This window comes from Lepidochelys olivacea, assembly GCF_965140295.1.
Source record: "Lepidochelys olivacea isolate rLepOli2 genome assembly, chromosome: 5".
In the NCBI taxonomy this organism is placed as follows: domain Eukaryota; kingdom Metazoa; phylum Chordata; order Testudines; family Cheloniidae; genus Lepidochelys; species Lepidochelys olivacea.
This window is the reverse complement of record NC_140415.1, coordinates 25687519-25709770: the sequence shown is the minus strand read 5'-3', so window position 1 is coordinate 25709770 and position 22252 is coordinate 25687519. Positions and strand designations below refer to the sequence as shown.

Genomic DNA, 22252 nt, shown 5'->3' with positions numbered 1-22252 from the left:
TTTTATTGCACTAAACTTCTACAAAACTCTGTGGAACCTCTCAGTCAAAAATGATCAATGCTGCTTTTTCATGCTAGATTTTGCTATGATTAAAAATGGTATGTTATCAAAAGAACATAGCTTTAAATTAAGAAAAAAAGGCGGGGGGAGGGAGGAGAGTTGGGGTAAGGGAGGGCCTTGAGGCTGTTTCTTCAGATAACAAGGGTAGATAGGGTCAGTCTTTATCTTACTCCTTTGTACAGTTAGAAAAATATAGAATCATAGAATCATAGAATATCAGGGTTGGAAGGGACCCCTGAAGGTCATCTAGTCCAACCCCCTGCTCGAAGCAGGACCAATTCCCAGTTAAATCATCCCAGCCAGGGCTTTGTCAAGCCTGACCTTAAAAACCTCTAAGGAAGGAGATTCTACCACCTCCCTAGGTAATGCATTCCAGTGTTTCACCACCCTCTTAGTGAAAAAGTTTTTCCTAATATCCAATCTAAACCTCCCCCACTGCAACTTGAGACCATTACTCCTCGTTCTGTCATCTGCTACCATTGAGAACAGTCTAGAGCCATCCTCTTTGGAACCCCCTTTCAGGTAGTTGAAAGCAGCTATCAAATCCCCCCTCATTCTTCTCTTCTGCAGGCTAAACAATCCCAGCTCCCTCAGCCTCTCCTCATAAGTCATGTGTTCTAGACCCCTAATCATTTTTGTTGCCCTTCGCTGGACCCTCTCCAATTTATCCACATCCTTCTTGTAGTGTGGGGCCCAAAACTGGACACAGTACTCCAGATGAGGCCTCACCAATGTCGAATAGAGGGGAACAATCACGTCCCTCGATCTGCTCGCTATGCCCCTACTTATACATCCCAAAATGCCATTGGCCTTCTTGGCAACAAGGGCACACTGCTGACTCATATCCAGCTTCTCGTCCACTGTCACCCCTAGGTCCTTTTCCGCAGAACTGCTGCCTAGCCATTCAGTCCCTAGTCTGTAGCGGTGCATTGGATTCTTCCATCCTAAGTGCAGGACCCTGCACTTATCCTTATTGAACCTCATCAGATTTCTTTTGGCCCAATCCTCCAATTTGTCTAGGTCCTTCTGTATCCTATCCCTGCCCTCCAGCGTATCTACCACTCCTCCCATATAGCTTCATGACAAATGTTTGTTTCAAAATGCTGCCTTCTCAATGTCATGTTTAGAGCCAATATAAAAGCATGTTAATAGATCTTTATTTCTAACCAAAAATTCTTTTGTTGCAAAAGATAACAGCTTCAGATAACAAGTGTGGGCACGGCTGGGGTAGGGAAGGTAATTTTATTTTACTCCTACCTGCAGTTACTCAATTTACCTGGCTTTTGTCTTTTAAAATTTTTATTGTAAACAATGGGACTATCACATTCACCCCCCCCCCCAAATCTGACACCACCTTATCTGTTATTGGGAGTGGACTACATCCACCCTGATCGAATTGACCCTGTCAGCACTGGTTCTCCACTTGTGAGGTAATTCCCTTCTCTTCATGTGTCAGTATATTTATGTCTGCATCTGTAATTTTCACTCCATGCATCTGAAGAAGTGGGGTTTTTACCCACAAAAGCTTATGCTCAAATAAATCTGTTAGTCTTTAAGGTGCCACCAGACTCTTTGTTGTTTTTGTGGATACAGACTTACACGGCTATCCCCTGACACTTTACAAAGGCTATCCTGTAAACCAGAGTTACAAAGTTTAAATTGAAAGGCCTGCTTACAGCTGAAGTCAACAGGTGCTAATTTTCAATAAATGTCAAAGGCTCTAAAATACATTACTTTAAGTAGATGGAAAAAGGGAGATTGACATAAAGGTTAAACATGACTTTCATAAGGGTCTTTCTACCATTTTTAAAGACCAAGACTAGAGGAAATTTAACTCCTAATACAAAACTAAAAACAAATAAGGATGTCTGCTATATTTACATACATTTTGTAAATAAACAATTCTATATGCATGCTCCTTTTGATTAGTGTGTTAAAAGTTTGTTAAAACTTTCCTTGGTTTCACATTTATATTAAAAAAAACAAACAGCAGGAAAGAAAAAAGCGTGTGTGTGGAAGGGAAATTATATGGCGAGGAATGCTATAGAGCAGTTAACTACTAGTGCAAAGGTTGAATTTTTCCATAGCAGTCATTTGCTTTCATCTGCCTGAAACAGATGAGGCAGGAGTACATTTAATCAGCACAAGAGATTCAATGTACTCATTCAAATAAAAAAAAATACACATGAGGATTTCTTAGATGCACAGTCAGTGTCCAGCAAGACTCTGCCTGCTTATTGCAAACATAATTTATTCCTGGTACAGAATTTATGTCCCCTGCAGATTGTTTTTTTTCTCAACAGAAATATACATTCTGCTGGTGAGGTGCCGCAATTACACCTTTTGCCCATCAGGGGCTGCTGTGGCACCAGAAGAGAGGACAGCCAGCTAGGAGAGGGAGAGAGCAGCGGCTGCTTTTCTCACAGCCGCTTGCCTGTGGGGCCAGGTGAGGGGAGACGGGATATGGGGGGATGTGGGCAGTGATGAGCTGCCAAAAGCTGTTCCCTCCTCACCCCACGAGGGGGTCGTGGCCCACCCCCGCCCCCCGGGACTCCTGCCCCATCCAACCCCCCGCGTTCCTTGACGCGCCCCCCGCCGTGACCCCTTCCTCATCCACCCCCCTCCCCTGTCCCTTGACTGCCCCCAGAACCGGGCAGGAGGGTCTCCTGTGCCACTGTAGCGGGTGCCCACCCTGCCCCGCCCCAAGAGCCAGAGGCACCTGCCGGGGGGCGAGGTGGGGAGTCCCGGAGGTGCTTACCTGGGGCAGCTCCCAGGAAGCATCCGGCAGGTCCCTCAGGCTCCTAGGGGCAGGGGAGCGTAGCTGGGGGGGGAGCAGGGGGAGCGGCCGCTCCCCCCACCGATCACATCAAAAGTGGCGCCTTAGGCACCGACTCTGTGGGTGCTCCGGGGCTGGAGCCCCCACGGGGAGAATTTGGTGGGTGCAGAGCACCCCCCGGCAGCTCCCCGCCCTGCGCCCGGCCCCAGCTCACCTCCGCTCCGCCTCCTCCCCTGAATGCGCCGCCCCGCTCTGCTTCTCTACCCCCCACCCCCACCCCGGCTTCCCGCGAATCAGCTGTTCGGCGGGAAGCCTGGAGGGCTGAGCAGCAGGCCGCGGCTTCCCGCTCAGGCCGAGGATGGTGGACGTGAGCTGGGGTGGGGAGCGGTTCCCCTGCACGGTCCCATTCCCCCCCCCCCCCGCCCCGGGTTACCTGCTGTGGCGCAGGCGGCCCTCCTCGCGACCCCCTTCCCCCCCCGCCCCAGCTCACCTCTGCCTCCCTGGGCCTGAGCAGAAAGCCACAGCCTGTTTCTCAGCCCGCCCCGGCTTCCCACGTGAACAGCTGATTCGCAGGAAGCCTGGGGGTGCAGAGAAACAGAGCGGGGCGGCGCGTTCAGGGGAGGAGACGGAGGTGAGCTGGGGCTGGGGGTGGGGCGGGGAGCTGCCTGTGGGTTCTCTGCACCCACCCAGTTTTCCCCTTGAGTGCTCCAGGGCTGGAGCACCCATGGAGTCGGCGCCTAAGGCGCCACTTTTGGCTGGTTAAATTTAGAAGCCCTTTTAGAACCAGTTGTCGCTCGTAGAACAACCAGTTCTAAAAGGGCTTCTAAATTTAATAACTGGTTCTAGCGAATCGGTGCGAACTGGCTCTAGCTCACCACTGGGTGGGCGGGATGGACAGAGCGGGGCACATGGGGCTGCTGGGGGGGGTGTCAGATAGACTGGGGTTCAGAAGGGGTAGTGGGGGGGACAGACTAGAGTAGGGGCACATGAGCTAGTGTGGTGAGACCATTGACACAGGGGCTGAATGAGAGTGGGGGTGCAGGGACAAACAATGACAGGGGGAAGGGGTTTCAGAGACACATGGGGACTGGGGGAAAGGGAGATTCAGGGAAAGACGAGGATGGGGGCAGATGTGCCTGAATGAATGGGAGAACTAGTGGGGTGACACCACTGAGCCAGGGTCTGCATGGGGGAAGCTCCCCAACTCTCTAACAATCTCTCTCCATTCCACAATAAAACCCTGTTCCATACTTTTCCATCCCCACTCCCAACAACCCTCCAGGTTCATTCGCAGGCTCCCAGAAATTACTTCCCTCTCCCTCAACTCCTCCATTATCCCTGACTCCTCCAAGCCTTTGCACTGCTTCTGAGGAATGCGGGAAATTAATTTCTGTGTTGTAGTTTAAATGAATTATTACTCAGAGTTCTGTATTAATATGCCTAGTAAGAAATCTGTTTGTTAAAAAACATTTCCTGAATCTTTTTGTTGTCTGTATTGTTAGAGATATACTTGCTGACAGGTCAACAAAATTAATTGAAAGTGGCGTGATTATTCTGTGTTATTTTGACAAAATATGCAGAATTTTGCAGAAGTTTAAAATATTGTGAGCAGAATTTTTAATTTTTTGGTGCAGAATTCCCTACAAATTGTTACATAATGAAGACTATGAATGCCAACATCAGCACAAAGGGATACACAGGGAACTGTGGCACCAACCAAGGACCATGCTAATCTATATATGCTGTTTTGCATCACTGGCAGCTATGATATTTTTTCATTTAATAAGGAATCCAAGCATAATTCACTGTGCCCCTAGAAGCATCGCAATGCCAGAGGGCAAGGGGCTCACTGGTATCAGGTAGTGAATTTCAGCTGGCCTGACCAGTTCAGTGCACTCAAATTCATTGACGTCATAATCTGTATCCAATGGGTGTTGTGTAAGGTACCACTGGAAAACCAGTAACACACTGATCATTGATGCTCTTGCACAATGCTGGTGTAGTATATGCTCAAAGGACTGCACAAATGTGAAGGAAACATGGGACTAAAATGTGTTTGAACCAGGTAAGTCTGGGGAGTGGCTAAATAGGCTTTTTCCAGACAAAGGAGAGGCCAACACATCCATCCAGGTGCAAACACAGTCAAGTGGCTATTCACTGGCACGTCGGAGGCTGCGGGGACAGATCAATTTGCATTGTAGAAAGCACCAGTGGGGAGAAACCAGGGTGAAATCTTCTTCATCAGACTCCCAGGCACCTTGCCTTACAGCAGAGGCACTGAACGCTGGGAAGGATATAGTCCAAAAGTTCACTGGACTGTAGAAGAAAGGAGCAAAGAACCCCAAGTAATCTTTCATCTACAAAGACAAAGGAACTGAGCTCCTTGGACTTTGTGGGAGATCCTGACCAAGGGAGAGGTCAGCCATCTTGCTGGAAGGAGGTGTGGTAAGAATCTTACCTTGAACCAAGACCATAGCTTTGTTAAGTCTTAGTCATTAGACAGCATTTTGTTTTTTAACCATTTCTGACTTTATTCCTTATACCTGGCCTCATTTTAAAACCACTCTCTTATTGATTCAATAAACTTATGTTATTTTTATTCTAAATCAATCAGCTCAGTACTGTGTTGACTTCAGATGATTATTAACTCCAGTTAAAGCAACAAGCTGCTTTGCTTTTGCCTCTCTGAAGGGATAACGGACCTTACTACTCTGCTGAATGTTCCAGAAGAGGCCCTTGGCCACTTCAGAGCAGATGGTTTTGGGGGAATTTGGGACTGGGGGGTGTGCTGGGCTCTTTTGGCAAGTAGTAACCAACGTTGATGGAGGCCAGAGTGTGGCTGTGATGTAACAATCAGGCTGCTGGAGCCAGTTACTGAAACACAGAGACAGTCAGTGCATGCTTGTATGCTGGCTGGGAGCCGCCATACAAGGAGCTACAGCAGCTGCGCACATATGAAGGCAGTCAGGTTACAGGACCAGCTGTGACTCAAGCTCTCACTTGTCAGAACTGCATTCCAAATTGTGACAGTTACTAATGTGTTGCCATGGCATTGAAAGATTATTAGACTTGTGTGTGTTCTTATCTTAGGAGGGAAAATGGGAGAACAGAGCCATAACATCCATGACTCATTGTAATTCACCAACTTTTATTCACAAATATACAATTTGGCTGCTAACAGACTATGGACACAGTGGTGGTGACTGAAATCCATACACTTCAGGATTGTGCAGGGTCTAAAAGTCGAAGATATCATTTCTCCTTGGACAAGTCAAAAGGTCTCCTTCCAGCACAACCCAGATACTTCTCTGTACAACTCATCTTGGTTCTCCCCTCTCCCCCATGGTAAACTTCAGGTTACAACCCAAAGACTTTTACTAAATATGAGGTGAAAGCTGCTGAGTGCCCTCAACCCTCATTATCCGGGATCAAGCCCATTATTGTTACCAATATTAGACAGAAAGCACATTCTATATAGAGAATTCTATAGTTATAGAGCCCAGATTCCCTCACAAGGGTGTAAATCATGAGCAAGAACTCTGAACTACATACAGTAACACTGCTGTAAAACAGGTTTCACAGGGTTAAAAAGCCCATTTTCTCCTATTGCTTATTGAACAATTAATGTTTACAATAATCAATAGTTTCAGTAAGTGCAGAATCAGACGCAACAGCTTGTATGGTGGCAGACAGTTATATCATGACAAAGATGAGAGAGAGCGCCACAAACAGATAATGCAAATAGACATCCTTTTAATAGGCTAAAACGTTACAAAACAGGTTATACATGTTATTTCATTAAATAAGACAGAAATATGATGGTATTCAGACATTAGCAGCTATGCAAAAAATATATCTAATGCATATGGAAGGTATGTATGAGAATTTGCTGTTAAGTAGCGTAGTGGTTAATGTTTACAATAATCCACTCTTACAGTATAAAATAGCAACATGGTTTTCTAGTATGAATAGTAAGACTATTCTTTCATACGTACATTATTGTTTAAAATTGCAGATAGATGCTTATATAATCCTTTTACCTTTTAACACTGTGTATGTGTGAGTTTAAAATAAGTACCTACAGACAACCTATTATTTTACACGGCATTCTTTTTTCATGTTTGGTAATGTGGTAAAAGAACAGACTAGCTTCCTGACTCAATCTGTTTGCATCTACATTTGCACTGTGCAAGTCTGCATATTTTAAGCATTAGCAGCTGTTTTTATGAAATAGAAGCATTATAAAGCAAAGGAATTAAAGTCCAGTGCTTTAGTTCAGTTTTATCAGACTATATCATCTTACTACTATGTGATAAACAGTTATAAAAAATACTGTAATACACTGACTACTTCAGGACACATCCTTGGCCCTTTTGCATAAACAGACCATAAAGCTGTACCTGGCTGAAGTTTCCCACAGTGCGGGGTGTGTGTCAGGGCATGGCTGGGAAGACGGGGCTCATGACTGGAGTGCTGTTGTGCACCAGCCGTTCCTGGCTAATGTAATAGCCTCTCATGGGCCGTGACTAGCCAGTGCAAGTTAGAGCTGCCATGCAGCTTGGAGTCACATTTTCCATCCCTGTGGTTCTGTGCTAAGCATAACTCACCCAGACCAAAGGATTCTAGCCCATTTACCTCCATGGAATTACTCCTGATTTGTATTGGAAGAAAAGCAGAATCAGGACCATAAGGTCAAATTAAACACAGATGTCTAGAATCGTCTATCACTGGGGTGGAACAATAACTGCTTTTCTGTTTCTTTAATTTAATCTGAGAAACGGATAAAAGGCAGATTTTTGTTTAGTCCTTCCCATCGTATTTAATATTGAAAAAGTAAACGGCCTGAAGAGGTTACTTATTATTGCACTAATCAGGTCATTGCTCCCGAAAGGGGAATTTAAAGCAGCTAGAGGACATGATACCTCACAAAGGGGCAAACCTTTAGCCTAGAGCACAACAAAGCAGCTTTTCTCTCTTCAGGCCATATTCCTTGGCTGTCATGCAACCATGAGGCTGTAGCAGCTTCTGCAACTCCTGTGTGCACCTGCGCCCCAACGGGTAATGGCCAGGCCAGTGGAACTACATTGTGGATCAACCATCCCTTGGTGACAGAATCTAAGGAACCCCATGGAGCTTTGGAGTAAGAAGAGGGGAAGGGGCGAGGTTTCCCCTTCATGGAGAAAGCTGAGCACTCCTCTGACATTGTTACTGGACAATTTACAAGAATATGGATCTTACAGCAGTACCAGCTTTGCAATGTAGTCAGGAAAATTTGCGAGCCCAGGCACAAAATCTAATGACTCACCCTTACCCACAATGACTGGTGATAATGAAAAAATATGGACATGTCAGGTACCCATGACAAAAAGACTGTCCTGGGAAATCCTCACAGGCCAAAGTAATGTATGCATTAGAAGGCAGAGAAAAAAGGTGTTATGCATGTCACCTATGCACCTCAAGGGATGTCACCTATTTATACCAGCTGAGGATCTGGCCCCACATTTTAATGCACAATCAATGCTGATCAACATAAACATAGCTGAGAGTCTCCCCTTGAATATCTCGCCATGTGTTTTGCTTAATGTTGTATTTGTACTGCTCTGGTTTTACATCTATTTTTCTGTTTAGATTGTTAAGAAATAGGACAGTGACTTGGTTGTGCTGCAATTCTGCATCTTTGTAGTTGTGTTTTAATTGGCCCTGGGGACCAGATCCCCAGGTACCTTTTTATCTCCTAGGCATGGCGCAATAAGCCACACCCTCAGCTGGAGCAGAGCAGCACTGACCCTTGGAAGTTAACGGAGATAAGCCAATTTACACTAGTGGCAGATCTGGCCCATTGTTTTGTCCAATAAAACCTGTTGGCACAGTAGTAATGAAGACAGATAATACAGCAAACTGGTGGCTGGGCCTGAGTTGCTAAGTTTGGCTCTGGGTCTGAACTTTCCCAGCGTCCAGGGGAGGGTCAAATGTGGTGGTGGGGGGGTGCTGTAGGGGGCCCATCCCTACATAAAACCACTATGACTCTGTTGATATGTGTTGGCCCTGGTTCCCTCCAGCCTTCTGCTCCTACCTTCTACCCTCTTACACACACAAGCTGCTGGCTGAGCTGATCTATTTGAAGCCTTTGAGCACCAAGACGTCTATTTGTACTCATTATTGTACACAGTCTCACATGCCAGGCATCAGCACAGCCCTTGCTGTGGCTATGGTAGGATAGGTGCTGCTCTCTTGGGAGTGTATCAGCACTCATTAGAAAGCGATGCTGTGTGTGCACTCTGTCCCCTGGGAGCTGAGTGCTGGATAGGGAATGAGTTACCAGGCTCAGATCCTGAATCCCAAACTAACACAGGCTGATTCTGATCTCACTTATTCTGTTTTTTAACACCTGGTATAACGCCACTGACTTCCACCAAGTTACTCCGAATTCACTCACCCTACTTAACCGATCTAGACTTTGCAGCCATGTTCATGATTGGGATTATATAACCATTAACAAAATCTGTAGCTGTGTAAACGGAGATGTCGATAGGAGCATTAATGAATGTGAAGCACTCGCCAATCCTTGTATAGAGGGCAGTAGAGAAGTGCAATGTAATAGTATGTTATTGTTGTAGGTTTATCACCTCCCATGATTAAGGTCTTAAACCAATTGAAATAAATTTGTTTTCAGTTACACTGGATTTATTCCACATTGGCACTGGTGTAATTGAGAATGGAATTTGGTCTGTTGTCCTTGGAAGCCAAGAAAAATCCATCCCCACTGATTATAGCATTGCAAAATGGGGATAGGTACATTATAGAATTTATTATTCACTGAATCAACCAGCAAGAGGCAGGAGACCCAAACAAGAAGGACCAATAGTCTGCTCTGTTACAGCAAATCCTATGTTCCTATGGTTTTTGAGGTTTACTGATTTTTGCAAAAGCTGGACATTGTGACATATGCTTCATCTTTATTTGATGATCTAACTCCATTATTGGGCTGTATTAGGGACACTGTGTTGATATTTAGGGAAGCTGATCTGGGCTGAACAGTGGGGGCCACTGAAGAGCTGGAATGAGTCATAGGACCACAATTATATAGTTGTGTACCATTGCAACTGCACACCTTATATGGGATGCCATTGCTGGATCCATCTAACATGCAAGGCTGAGTCTCACATAAGTGCCCCCTAAACATATCAGATGGCCCGATTCCTCCATAAGTCTCAGGAAGCTTTAGGACGCTTTTGTCTACAGCAGTGAGGCTCTTCTTCATATCTGATCCTTTGCTAACTTTTTCTGAAACATCTGCATCTAGAGGAGCCGATGGCTGCAGAAAACATTCCACTTCTGCTTTGGCTTGAATGCCGTCCACTTTATGAATATGAACATACCCAAAACTTTCTGGGTTAAAGCTTATATCAAAATTCTGTGTGGCAAAGAGGATAATATGCTCAGTTAACTATAGGTACTAAGTTAAGGGAAGACACTCGCATAAGTCATCAGATTTTAGAAGAATTTTTATTTATGTACTTTAAAATTTTCATAAACAAAAAAAGAGAACTAACTTCTTTCCCCCTAATAATCAATCAACCAAAAGATCTTGAACCAAAATCAGACCCAGGTGCAGTTCTGGGAACTAACTCATAACAGACACACCCCAGCCCCTTCTCAGCTAGCCAGAAACGCCAAGGCCCCCTTCCACTTTAGCAACAAGGAAAGAGCAGGCTAGTCACGAGGCCCTCACATCTGTTTGTGACCCCAGGTTGAGCACCTATGACCTAGGGTAAATAAGAGAAGTGAGGCCAAAGGCTAAATGCCTCAGACTTTTGAGTACTTTTACCCTACACTATACAGATTTCACAGGGGAGACCAGCGTTTCTCAAACTTGGGGTCCTGACCCAAAAGGGTGTTGCAGAGGGGTTGCAAGGTTATTTGGGGGGGGAGGTCATGGTATTGCCACCCTTACTTTCGTGCTGCCTTCAGAGTTGGATGGCCAGAAAGCAGCGGCTGCTGGTTGAGGGCCCAACTCTGCAGGCAGCAGTGCAGAAGTTAAGGGTGGCAATAGCATACCAGGCCATTCTTACTTCTGCACTGCTGCTGGCAGCAGCGCTGCCTTCAGAGCTGGGCTTCTGGCCTTCAGCCACTGCTCTCCAGCTGCCCACCTCTGAAGACAGTGCCTCTGCCAGCAGCAGTGCAGAAGTAAGGGTAGCAGCACTGCAACCCCCCCTACAATACCCTTGAGACTATTGCACAATTCCTTTTTGGGTCAGGATCCCTACAATTATAACACTGTGAAATTTCAGATTTGAATAATCATGAAATTTACAATTTTTAAAATCCGATGTCCACAAAATTGACCCAAATGGACTATGAATTTGGTAGGGTCCTAACTCTAATGTATGAGTATTATTTATGTTTTCTGTACACAGACTCAGGTAATCACAGCAGTGGAAGCACATACCTTTTTTGGCTTCTTGCACAATTGCTCCAAAGTTTTTTTATGATCTGGAAGTTTTGGCCACAAAACCGGCTTGATTCTGAAATGAGATCCGTAGCAACAATAAAAGTATTTAAGAAGGGATTATGGCAACAGCACTATCAAATCAAAGACACTATATTAGTAGTGTTAGAGTAGCAGTAACAGACTTTATATCATCATACTAACTCCTGTAGACCATCTGAGTGTTTTGCATTATCCAGCATGAGATATTTGTTCTAAGAAGACCATTTCTGGACTCTTATTCCAACGGGGAAGGTAGCGGAAGGACATGAGTGGTGTGGAATATATGTCTTATCCCACTGCCTCTGAATGATAACAATATTCTACAGTTATGTGGATAGAACTTTTCATCCACAATGTACTTCACAACCATTGTCTAATTAACTCACAAAACACTGTAGTGACAGAGATAATTAGGTACATATTATTCTTATTTTCCAATAGGGATTTGAGACAGAGAGCCTAAACTCCCAATTTATTAATGTGACCAAGAATTTTGGATGCCTCTTTTATCAGGTGTTTAACTTGTGACATCTAAGACCTGTTTTTCCAAAGGTGCTCAGTTGCTGGAATTTCAGCTGAAGTTCATGAAAGCCACAGATGTGCAGCACCACAGAAAATCAGGTGCTCAATTTGGGCACCAAAAGTTTGAGGCAAAATTAGTGCCACTTTTGAACAGTTTGGTCTACAAGCTCCAGCTTGACCATTTCTGTTGATTTCAACTGTGGCAGTATATCATGGAAAGAGAGGTAATCTCACTGCTAACCAGCTCCCAAACCTGACTTTAAAGATCAGGGCTTTATAGGTTAAAACCTACACCATGATTTCCTCTCAGAAGCTTATTGGAAGCCAGGCCAGACCACAGAGTACTGGTCTAATGAGCTCCCATCACTCAATAAACAACCTGCAGCATTTTGCACTAGCTTCAGCTTCTGCATGGTCCCAGGATGTAGAGCATGAGACAGCAATGTAATCTTGAGGTGACAAAGGCAATAGACAGTCCCCTTTTGCCTACCTCCTCTCTTGCCTTTCTCCCATTCTCAGTTCTTCTATGATTTGTACGTGTTCATGTTGCGGGAGAGGTCAGGGAATGGGGTGACAATTGTTGGATAGTATAAAAGGAGGAGATGGGATTTCCACAGTCTGATTGGATTAATACTCTTTTGATTAAAAGAGATTGAAATTACCTTGTTTTCCAAAATGTTAGGCTCAGACCAAGCATAATAATGAGCAAAATTAAGCCCACGGTAGTTATAACCACAACCATGTCAATGCCTAACCAAAAAAAAAAAAAAAAAGAATAAATACCATATTAGGTTTGTTTCTATATGCATTATTATTGTCCACTATCATGACATACTCTTTTAAGAAAAAAACAACCTATTATTACTGGGGGATATTGACAAATTTTATACGTTTGGAGTGATGTATTGATTCAACTGCCTTGTTTCTCCCATCTGTCTGAAAGTGGGAACAGGTGGCTTTGCAGTCCCTTGATCCTTGGCTAAACACCAGGTTAGTCTCCTAGTCCAGATTAGAATAGCCTGAGGGCTGTTCTAAACTGAATTGGTTGCCTGTGGCCTCAGGGAAGCATCACCAGCTCCTCTGAGTTAGAGCTCCATTGATTTATGCCCTGGCTGCCTTGGGGAAATTGAAGGGGGGCGGGGGTATAGCAACTTTTGCTTATCTGCCTCAGGGGTTGCACTGAGTATATCTCAGCCAGAACTGAGGATCGGACCCTTTGACTGAGGACATATTTTCAACCTTCCGAATGTAGGTTACCGGTCTGTATCTGTCCCAGATCCATAGTGATCAAAACCTTTGCTGTTGCACACAACTGAAATGGTGAAATTTCCTCCATTTAGTGGTCTGTGACTAAAATGAGGTAAATGCATGTTACAATTGGCAATATTAAAATGAATCCTTTTGTACTGCTCTAACTCTGCTATGGCTAAAATGTTTGATGCAAACTGCTCTTTATCTCTGGAGGCTCACAGCGTCATCAGCAAAACTGAATGGGCCAGATTCTCTGCCCCATTCTCTCCACATTGTGCCACCCTGTTAGTATAAACAGGATGCAATCTGGCCCTATTGCCCCTGCTTGGAATTCAGCTGGCTTTGGGGAGTCCCCAACAGACCCAGAACTGGGGCAAGCCAGCTCCTATGTCACCCTTCCTCCAGCTGCTGGTGCAGGGAATAGGCAGGGGCATGTGAAGGGTGAAGAGGTGGCTGCAGTGTGCAGCACTCCGGCTATACTCAGCACGTGGATAATCCCTGGAGGACCACTGGCAGCTGGCACAGGCAGCAGAGCTGGGGCTAAGTAGAGAATCAGGGAATCATTAGTAGCTCCTGATTCTCTGCTAGCCCTGCACCTGATCTGCTGTACCAAGTGACTTGGTCAGGTTTTAGGCTTTTTGCAAACTTAAGGAAGTGGTTTCCCTTTGCTTACCTTTCTTTCTGGGGTGTTCCACTGCAATTTGGAAGTATTCAGAGGAGCTCCATTCACTCCAGATACCCTTGAAAAACTTTCCATTGGGCTTTGAGCGCACTTTCACTTCATAACTTGCACCCATCTGAAGGCTTTTCCCCTGTAATTTTATCCAAAGATATTTTGACTGTATTGTCTAAACAGAGAAAAATATGATTATTTTTTGTCAGAATGGAAAATTATATTTTTCAGCTTCAGTAAGGGAAAGGTTATTTATATATAAATCATGTTTGTAGAGAAGATTTTCAGACTCTGAAACCTTAGCTATCTTATAGAGACAATTGCCCTGCTTTATATGTGAGTGCATCCCAGTAGCAGCCCAGGGAACTGCATAGGAGAGCCATATGCAATCAGTTATTCACAGAGCAGAGTCTACTGCCCAGTCTGAGCATTTCCAAAGGGCAGGACAATAGGGACACATTTTATACAAAATGCTAGCTACTCAGAGCATTCATACATGAGGGATTTGAAGCTGCCTGGAATAATCGAGCTAGTAAACAGAAGCAGCAAACAGGGGAGTTTGGTGAAGGAGTTTAGAGCGGGAACGTGAAAGCCAGATACACCTATCATTCTCTAAACATAGACTAATAAACATCCTATTCTCCACCAACCCCAACCCAACCCAACCCAACCCAACCAACCAAACAAAAAAAGCTGCAGAAGTCAAACGAATGCAGGCAGAAGTCCAGCAGCAGAGTGAGGGCTATTCAGTTTAATGCACTGACTGCAGCATGTACGATTACCTGCCTTGTGGGCAGGTGGTGTATGTGTGCATTCTGTGCAAGGAGCTCTTGGCTCTCAGAGCCCCAATACGGGCTCTTGAGACCAGAGTGGCTGAACTGGAGGATAAGAGAGACAGAGAGATACACAGATGAGACTTTCTGGGATACGGTAGAGTGGTCCCACCCCCAGTCGGACAGCCTCTGTGCTGTTGAGGAGGATGAAAGTCTCAGGGAAGGAGAACATCAAACTGGTGCAGAGAGAAATGATCCCATAGTTGGGACCCTCCTTCCAGATGATGTCATGGTATCCTTTCTCACTTAGGATACCTCTCTGGGGGGAGGGAATCCCAGTTATTAGGAAGAGATGGGTAATAGCACAGGCACCAAATTTTGTTGGCGCCAGTGGAAGCTTGCGCCCCTGGCCCTGCCCCAACTCCGCCCCCTCCCTGCCCCTATTGGATCCCTCCCCAAATCCCTGCCCTGGCCCCGCCTCTTCCCCAAGCGTGCCGCGTTCTCCCTCCTCCCCACTCCCTCCCAGGCTTGCCGCACAAAACAGCTGTTTCACGGCACAAGCACTGGGAGGGACGGGGGAGAAGCAGGATGCTTTGGCCCTCTCAGGGGAGGAGGCAGAGTGAAGGCAGGGGGGTGAGCTGGGGTGGGAGGGCGGGTTAGGGAGCTGCCGGTGGGTGCTCAGCACCAATTTTTCCCCATGGGTGCTCCAGCCCCAGAGCACCCACGGAGTCAGCACTTATGGGTAATAGTACGGCAGAGCTGGTCATTAGAAATATAGATAGCTGGATTTGTGATGACTGGGAGAAACTCATGGTGAATTGTGGCTCTCTCCTAGACAGACTTATGTGTAGTAATGGGGAGGAGCCGGTGGTCATGGAACAAGTACGTACTGTGGTGCAAGTAGAATTAATTTCTTATCAGTACGCTGCACTCATGGGCGGGACGCAAAGGGGAAGCACCAGCTAAACGGGGGGCATGTGACCTCCCCAGATGACCCCCCCATGTGACTCCACCCCATCCTGAGCGCGGGGGCCCTGTGCTCTCCCCATCCCTTCCCCATGATCCATCCCACATTACCTGGGGGGAGGGGCCTCTGTCCTCCTCCCGCTGCACCGGAGAATTCTGAAGTGCAGGGCTCTCCAGAACTGCAGCGGCAAAAGGAGCAGAACGTGGGGCCGCTGGGCGGCTCCAGCTGGCAGCTCCTGCAGTGCGGCTGTACTGCCCCCAGCCCCACCCCCAGCCTTTCCACACAGCTGCGTCTGGGGTCTGTACAGCAGCCCCGCCAGAGAACAGGGCTGGGGGCAGTACAGCCGCGCCGGAGAAGCTGACAGCGTGGGACTTCCCGGTGGCCCTCCATTCTGCTCCTTTCGCTGTTGCTGTTCCTGGGAGAGCCAGCCCAGTGGCCCCACGTTCTGCTCTCCTGGGAACTGCAGTGGCCAAAGGAGCAGAACGGGGAGCTGCCAGGCAGTCCCACGCAGTCAGCTTCTCTGGCGTGGCTCTACTGTCCCCAGCTCTGTCCTCTGGTGGGGCTGCTGTACAGACCCCAGACAGGACTCAGGAGACGCAGCTGTGTGGACGGGCTGGGGGCGGGGCTGGGGGCAGTACTCCTCCTGTGTCTTTCCTATGCAGAGTACTGGCTAGAAATATCTTACTGTTACGGCATACAGGACTGCTGTACTTGCACCACTGTGTAGGTATCAGTGACATAGGGAAAGATAGGAGAGAGATCATGGAGGCCAAATTTAGGCTGCTAGGTAAGAGATTAAAGTTCAGCACCTCCATGGTAGCTTTCTCTGAAATGCTTCCAGTTCCATGCGCAGGGCCAGTTAGACAGGAAGAACTACAGGGTCTCAGTGAGTACATGAGACAGTGGGGGTAAGGAGGAGGGTTTTAGGTTTATTAGGAACTGAGAAACCTTTTAGGAATGGAGGAGACTATACAGGAAGGATGAGCTCCACCTAAACCAAAATGGAACAAGATTGCTGGCATGTAAAATTAAAAAGGGTGTAGAGGAGTTTTTAACCTAAGGGCTGGAGGAACACTGATAAGTGCAGAGGAGCACACGGTTTGGACGGAGACATCCTTTAAAGGAGGTTCTCTCAATGAGGGTTCTCTATATCCTAGTAAAGAAGAGAGGGTAGAAGTTGATAAAGTACATGTAGAAACTGAACAGAAACAGTCTAATGAAAAAGTCCCATTCAATTACATCACAGGAAAGTAGTCAACTAAAAAGAGACAAATTTGATGAGTGCTTGTACACAAATGCTAGAAGTCCAAATACTAAGATGGGCAAACTGAAGTGCCTGGTATTAAATGAGGATATCGATATAATAGGCATCAAAGAAACTTGGTGGAGTGATGACTACCAGGGTACAAAACATATAGGAATGACAGAGTAGGTTGTGCTGGTGGGGGAGTGACATTATATGTGAAAGAAAGCGTAGAGTCAAATATAATAAAAATCTTAAATGAATCAAACTGTACCATAGAATCTGTATGAATAGAAACTCCAAGCTTGAATAAAAAGAAAAGGAGGACTTATGGCACCTTAGAGACTAACCAATTTATTTGAGCATGAGCTTTCGTGAGCTACAGCTCACTTCATCGGATGCATGCCGTGGAAACTGTAGCAGACTTTATATATACACAGAGAATATGAAAAAATACCTCCTCCCACCCCACTGTCCAGCTGGTAATAGCTTATCTAAAGTGATCATCAGGTGGGCCATTTCCAGCACAAATCCAGGTTTTCTCACCCTCCACCCCCCCACACAAATTCACTCTCCTGCTGGTGATAGCCCATCCAAAGTGACAACTCTTTACACAATGTGCATGATAATAAAGTTGGGCCATTTCCTGCACATTTCCTGACATCATAATCAAAAAGGCTGACAAAGGAGGTGCTGTTGTCATCATGAATAGGTCGGAATATGAACAAGAGGCTGCTCGGCAGCTCCCCAACACGAGTTTCTACAAGCCATTACCCTATGACCCCACTGAGAGTTACCAAAAGCAACTACAGCATTTGCTCAAGAAACTTCCTGAAAAAGCACAAGATCAAATCCGCACAGACACACCCCTGGAACCCCGACCTGGGATATTCTATCTACTACCCAAGATCCATAAACCTGGAAATCCTGGGCGCCCCATCATCTCAGGCATTGGCACCCTGACAGCAGGATTGTCTGGCTATGTAGACTCCCTCCTCAGGCCCTACGCTACCAGCACTCCCAGCTACCTTCGAGACACCACTGACTTCCTAAGGAAACTTCAATCCATCGGTGATCTTCCTGATAACACCATCCTGGCCACTATGGATGTAGAAGCCCTCTACACCAACATTCCACACAAAGATGGACTACAAGCCGTCAGGAACACTATCCCCGATAATGTCACGGCTAACCTGGTGGCTGAACTTTGTGACTTTGTCCTTACCCATAACTATTTCACATTTGGGGACAATGTATACCTTCAGATCAGCGGCACTGCTATGGGTACCCGCATGGCCCCACAGTATGCCAACATTTTTATGGCTGATTTAGAACAACGCTTCCTCAGCTCTTGTCCCCTAAAGCCCCTACTCTACTTGCGCTATATTGATGACATCTTCATCATCTGGACCCATGGAAAAGAAGCCCTTGAGGAATTCCACCATGATTTCAACAATTTCCATCCCACCACCAACCTCAGCCTGGTCCAGTCCACACAAGAAATCCACTTCCTGGACACTACAGTGCTAATAAACAATGGTCACATAAACACCACCCTATACCGGAAACCTACTGACCGCTATTCCTACCTGCATGCCTCCAGCTTTCACCCTGACCACACCACACGATCCATCGTCTACAGCCAAGCTCTGCGATACAACCGCATTTGCTCCAACCCATCAGACAGAGACAAACACCTACAAGATCTCTGTCAAGCTTTCTTACAACTACAATACCCACCTGCAGAAGTAAAGAAACAGATTGATAGAGCCAGAAGAGTTCCCAGAAGTTACCTACTACAGGACAGGCCTAACAAAGAAAATAACAGAACGCCACTAGCCGTCATCTTCAGCCCCCAACTAAAACCCCTCCAACGCATTATTAAGGATCTACAACCTATCCTAAAGGATGACCCAACCCTCTCACAAATCTTGGGAGACAGGCCAGTCCTTGCCTACAGACAGCTCCGCAACCTGAAGCAAATACTCACCAACAACCACATACCACACAAAAGAACCACTAACCCAGGAACTTATCCTTGCAACAAAGCCCGTTGCCAATTGTGCCCACATATCTATTCAGGGGACACCATCACAGGGCCTAATAACATCAGCCACACTATCAGAGGCTCGTATACCTGCACATCCACCAATGTGATATATGCCATCATGTGCCAGCAATGCCCCTCTGCCATGTACATTGGTCAAACTGGACAGTCTCTACGTAAAAGAATAAATGGACACAAATCAGATGTCAAGAATTATAACATTCATAAACCAGTCGGAGAACACTTCAATCTCTCTGGTCACGCAATCACAGACATGAAGGTCGCTATCTTAAAACAAAAAAACTTCAAATCCAGACTCCAGCGAGAAACTGCTGAATTGGAATTCATTTGCAAATTGGATACTATTAATTTAGGCTTAAATAGAGACTGGGAGTGGCTAAGTCATTATGCAAGGTAGCCTATTTCCTCTTGTTTTTTCCTACCCCCCCCCCCCCCAGATGTTCTGGTTTAACTTGGATTTAAACTTGGAGAGCTATTACCAGCAGGAGAGTGAGTTTGTGTGTGTATGGGGGTGGGGGGGATGTGAGAAAACCTGGATTTGTGCTGGAAATGGCCCACCTTAATTATGCACATTGTAGGGAGAATGGTCACTTTGGATGAGCTATTACCAGCAGGATAGTGAGTTTGTGTGTGTGGTTTTTGGGAGGGGGGTGAGGGGGTGAGAGAACCTGGATTTGTGCAGGAAATGGCCCAACTTTATTATCATGCACATTGTGTAAAGAGTTGTCACTTTGGATGGGCTATCAGCAGCAGAGAGAGTGAATTTGTGTGGGGGTGTGGAGGGTGAGAAAACCTGGATTTGTGCTGGAAATGGCCCACCTGATGATCACTTTAGATAAGCTATTACCAGCTGGACAGTGGGGTGGGAGGAGGTATTTTTTCATATTCTCTGTGTATATATAAAGTCTGCTACAGTTTCCACGGCATGCATCCGATGAAGTGAGCTGTAGCTCACGAAAGCTCATGCTCAAATAAATTGGTTAGTCTCTAAGGTGCCACAAGTACTCCTTTTCTTTTTGCGAATACAGACTAACACGGCTGTTACTCTGAAGCTTGAATAGTAAGAGTATAGCAGCAAGAATGTACTACTGACCACCTGACCAGTATGGTGACGGTGATTGTGAAATGTTCCGGGAGATTAGCGAGGCTATAAAAATAGAAAACTCAATAATAATGGGGGATTTCAACCATCCCCATATTAACTGGGTACATGTCACTTCAGAATGGGATGCAGAGATAACATTTCTATACACCATTAATGACTGCTTCTTGGAGCAGCTAATTCTGGAACCCACAAGGGGAATTTGAAGAGCAACTAGGAAAGGACACAAAAACTAACAGCAAAAATATTTTTAAGTACATCAGACGCAGGAAGCCTGCCAAACAATCAGGGGAGCCACTGGATGATCAAGGTGCAAAAGGAGCACTCAAGGAAGACAACGTCATTGCAGTGACGCTAAATGAATTCTTTGCATTTGTCGTCACTACAGAGGATCTGAGGGAGATTCCCACACCTGAGCCATTCTTTTTAGGTGACAAATCTGAGGAACTGTCCCAGATTGAGGTGTCAATAGAGGAGGTTTGGGAACAAATTGATACATTAAACAGAATAGGTAGGTCTGTCGATTAATTGCAGGTAACTCACATGATTAACTCAAAAAATTAAATGCAATTAAAAAAATTAATCGTTACTAATCGCAATTTTAATTGCACTGTTAAACAACAGAATACCAATTGAATTTCATGAAATATTTTGGATGTTTTTCTACATTTTTAAATATATTGATTTCAGTTACAACATAGAATAGAAAATGTGCAGTGCTCACTTTATATTATTTTTATTTCAAATATTTGCACCGTAAAATGATAAACAAAAGAAACAGTATTTTTCAATTCACCTCATACAGTACTGTAGTGCAATCTTTTTGTTGTGAAAGTGCAACTTACATATACAGATTTTATTTGTTGCATAACTGCACTCAAAAACAAAACAATGTAAAACTTTGGAGCCTACAAGTCCACTCAGTGCTACTTCTTGCTAAGACGAACAAGGTTGTTTACATTTATGGGAGATAATGCTGCCCAGTTCTTATTTACATTGTCACCTGAAAGTGAGAACAGGTGATAGCATGGCACTTTTGTAGCCGGCATTGCAAGGTATTTATATGCCAGATATGCTAAGCATTCGTATGTCCCTTCATGCTTTGGCCACCATTCCGGAGGACATGCTTCCACGCAGATCGCACTCGTTAAAAAAATAATGTGTTAATTCAATTTGTGACTGAACTCGCTGGGGGAGAATTGTATGTCTCCTGCTTTGTATTTTGCCCACATTCTGCCATAAGTTTCACGTTATAGCAGTCTCAGATGATGACCCAGCATGTTCAATTTAAGAACACTTTAACTGCAGATTTGACAAAATGCAAAGAAGGTACCAATGTGATATTTCTAAAGATAGCTACAGCACTTGACTCAAGGTTTAAAAATCAGAAGTGCCTTCCAAAATCTTGTGACACCGGCTATAGCAGTGCCATGTGAGCGCCTGTTCTCACTTTCAGATGACATTGTAAACAAGAAGCGGGCAGCATTGTCTCCTGCACATGTAAACAAACTTGTTTGTCTGAGCCATTGGCTGAACAAGAAATAGGACTGAATGGACTTGTGGGCTCTAAAGTTTGACTTTGTTTTATTTTTGAATTAAGCTATTTTTTGTGCATAATTCTACATTTGTAAGTTCAACTTTCGTGATAAAGAAATTGCATTACAGTACTTGAATTAAGTCAATTGAAAAATACTATTTCTTTTATTTTTACAGTGCAAATATTTATAATAAAAATAAATATAAAGTGAGCACTGTACACTTTGTATTCTGTGTTGAAACTGAAATCAATATATTTGAAAATGTGGAAAACATCCAAATATATTTAAATAAATGGTATTCTATTATTGTTTAAGGGTGTGATTAATCACACAATTAATTTGATTAATCGTGATTAATTTTTTAATCGCTTGACAGCCTTAGTAATAAGTCACCAGGACCAGATGGTATTCACCTAGGAGTTCTGAAGGAACTCAAATATGAAATTGCAGAAATACTAACATAATCCCAATCATACACACATACTGATGGGGATCTAAATTAGCTGTTACCACTCCAAAAAGAGATCTTGGAGTCCTTGTGGATAGTTCTCTGAAAACATCCATTCAATGTGCAGCGGCAATCAAAAAAGCTAACAGAATGTTAGGGACCATTAGGAAAGGGATAGATAATAGGACAATAAATATCATAATTCCACTATATAAATCCAAAGTATGCCCACATCTTGAATACTGTGTGCAGTTCTGGTCTCCCTAGCTCAAAAACAATATATTAGAAATGGAAAACGTACAGAGAAGGGCAACAAAAATGATTAGGGGTATGGAACAGC

General features: G+C 44.9%; 1 protein-coding gene across 1 annotated transcript in view; it reads right to left on the bottom strand.

Annotated features, from left to right (window-relative positions):
* Positions 1-6012: 6012 nt before the first annotated feature.
* IL7R (interleukin 7 receptor) overlaps positions 6013-22252 on the bottom strand; it is a 36201-nt gene continuing 19961 nt past the window's right edge. The window contains exons 5-8 of the mRNA XM_084629341.1: positions 13774-13948; positions 12512-12599; positions 11286-11361; positions 6013-10250 (exon numbers count right to left, since the gene is read on the bottom strand). Coding sequence (XP_084485467.1) covers positions 9747-10250; positions 11286-11361; positions 12512-12599; positions 13774-13948 — 843 coding nt within the window. The 3' untranslated portion in view covers positions 6013-9746. The remainder of the gene's footprint in view (positions 10251-11285; positions 11362-12511; positions 12600-13773; positions 13949-22252) is intronic.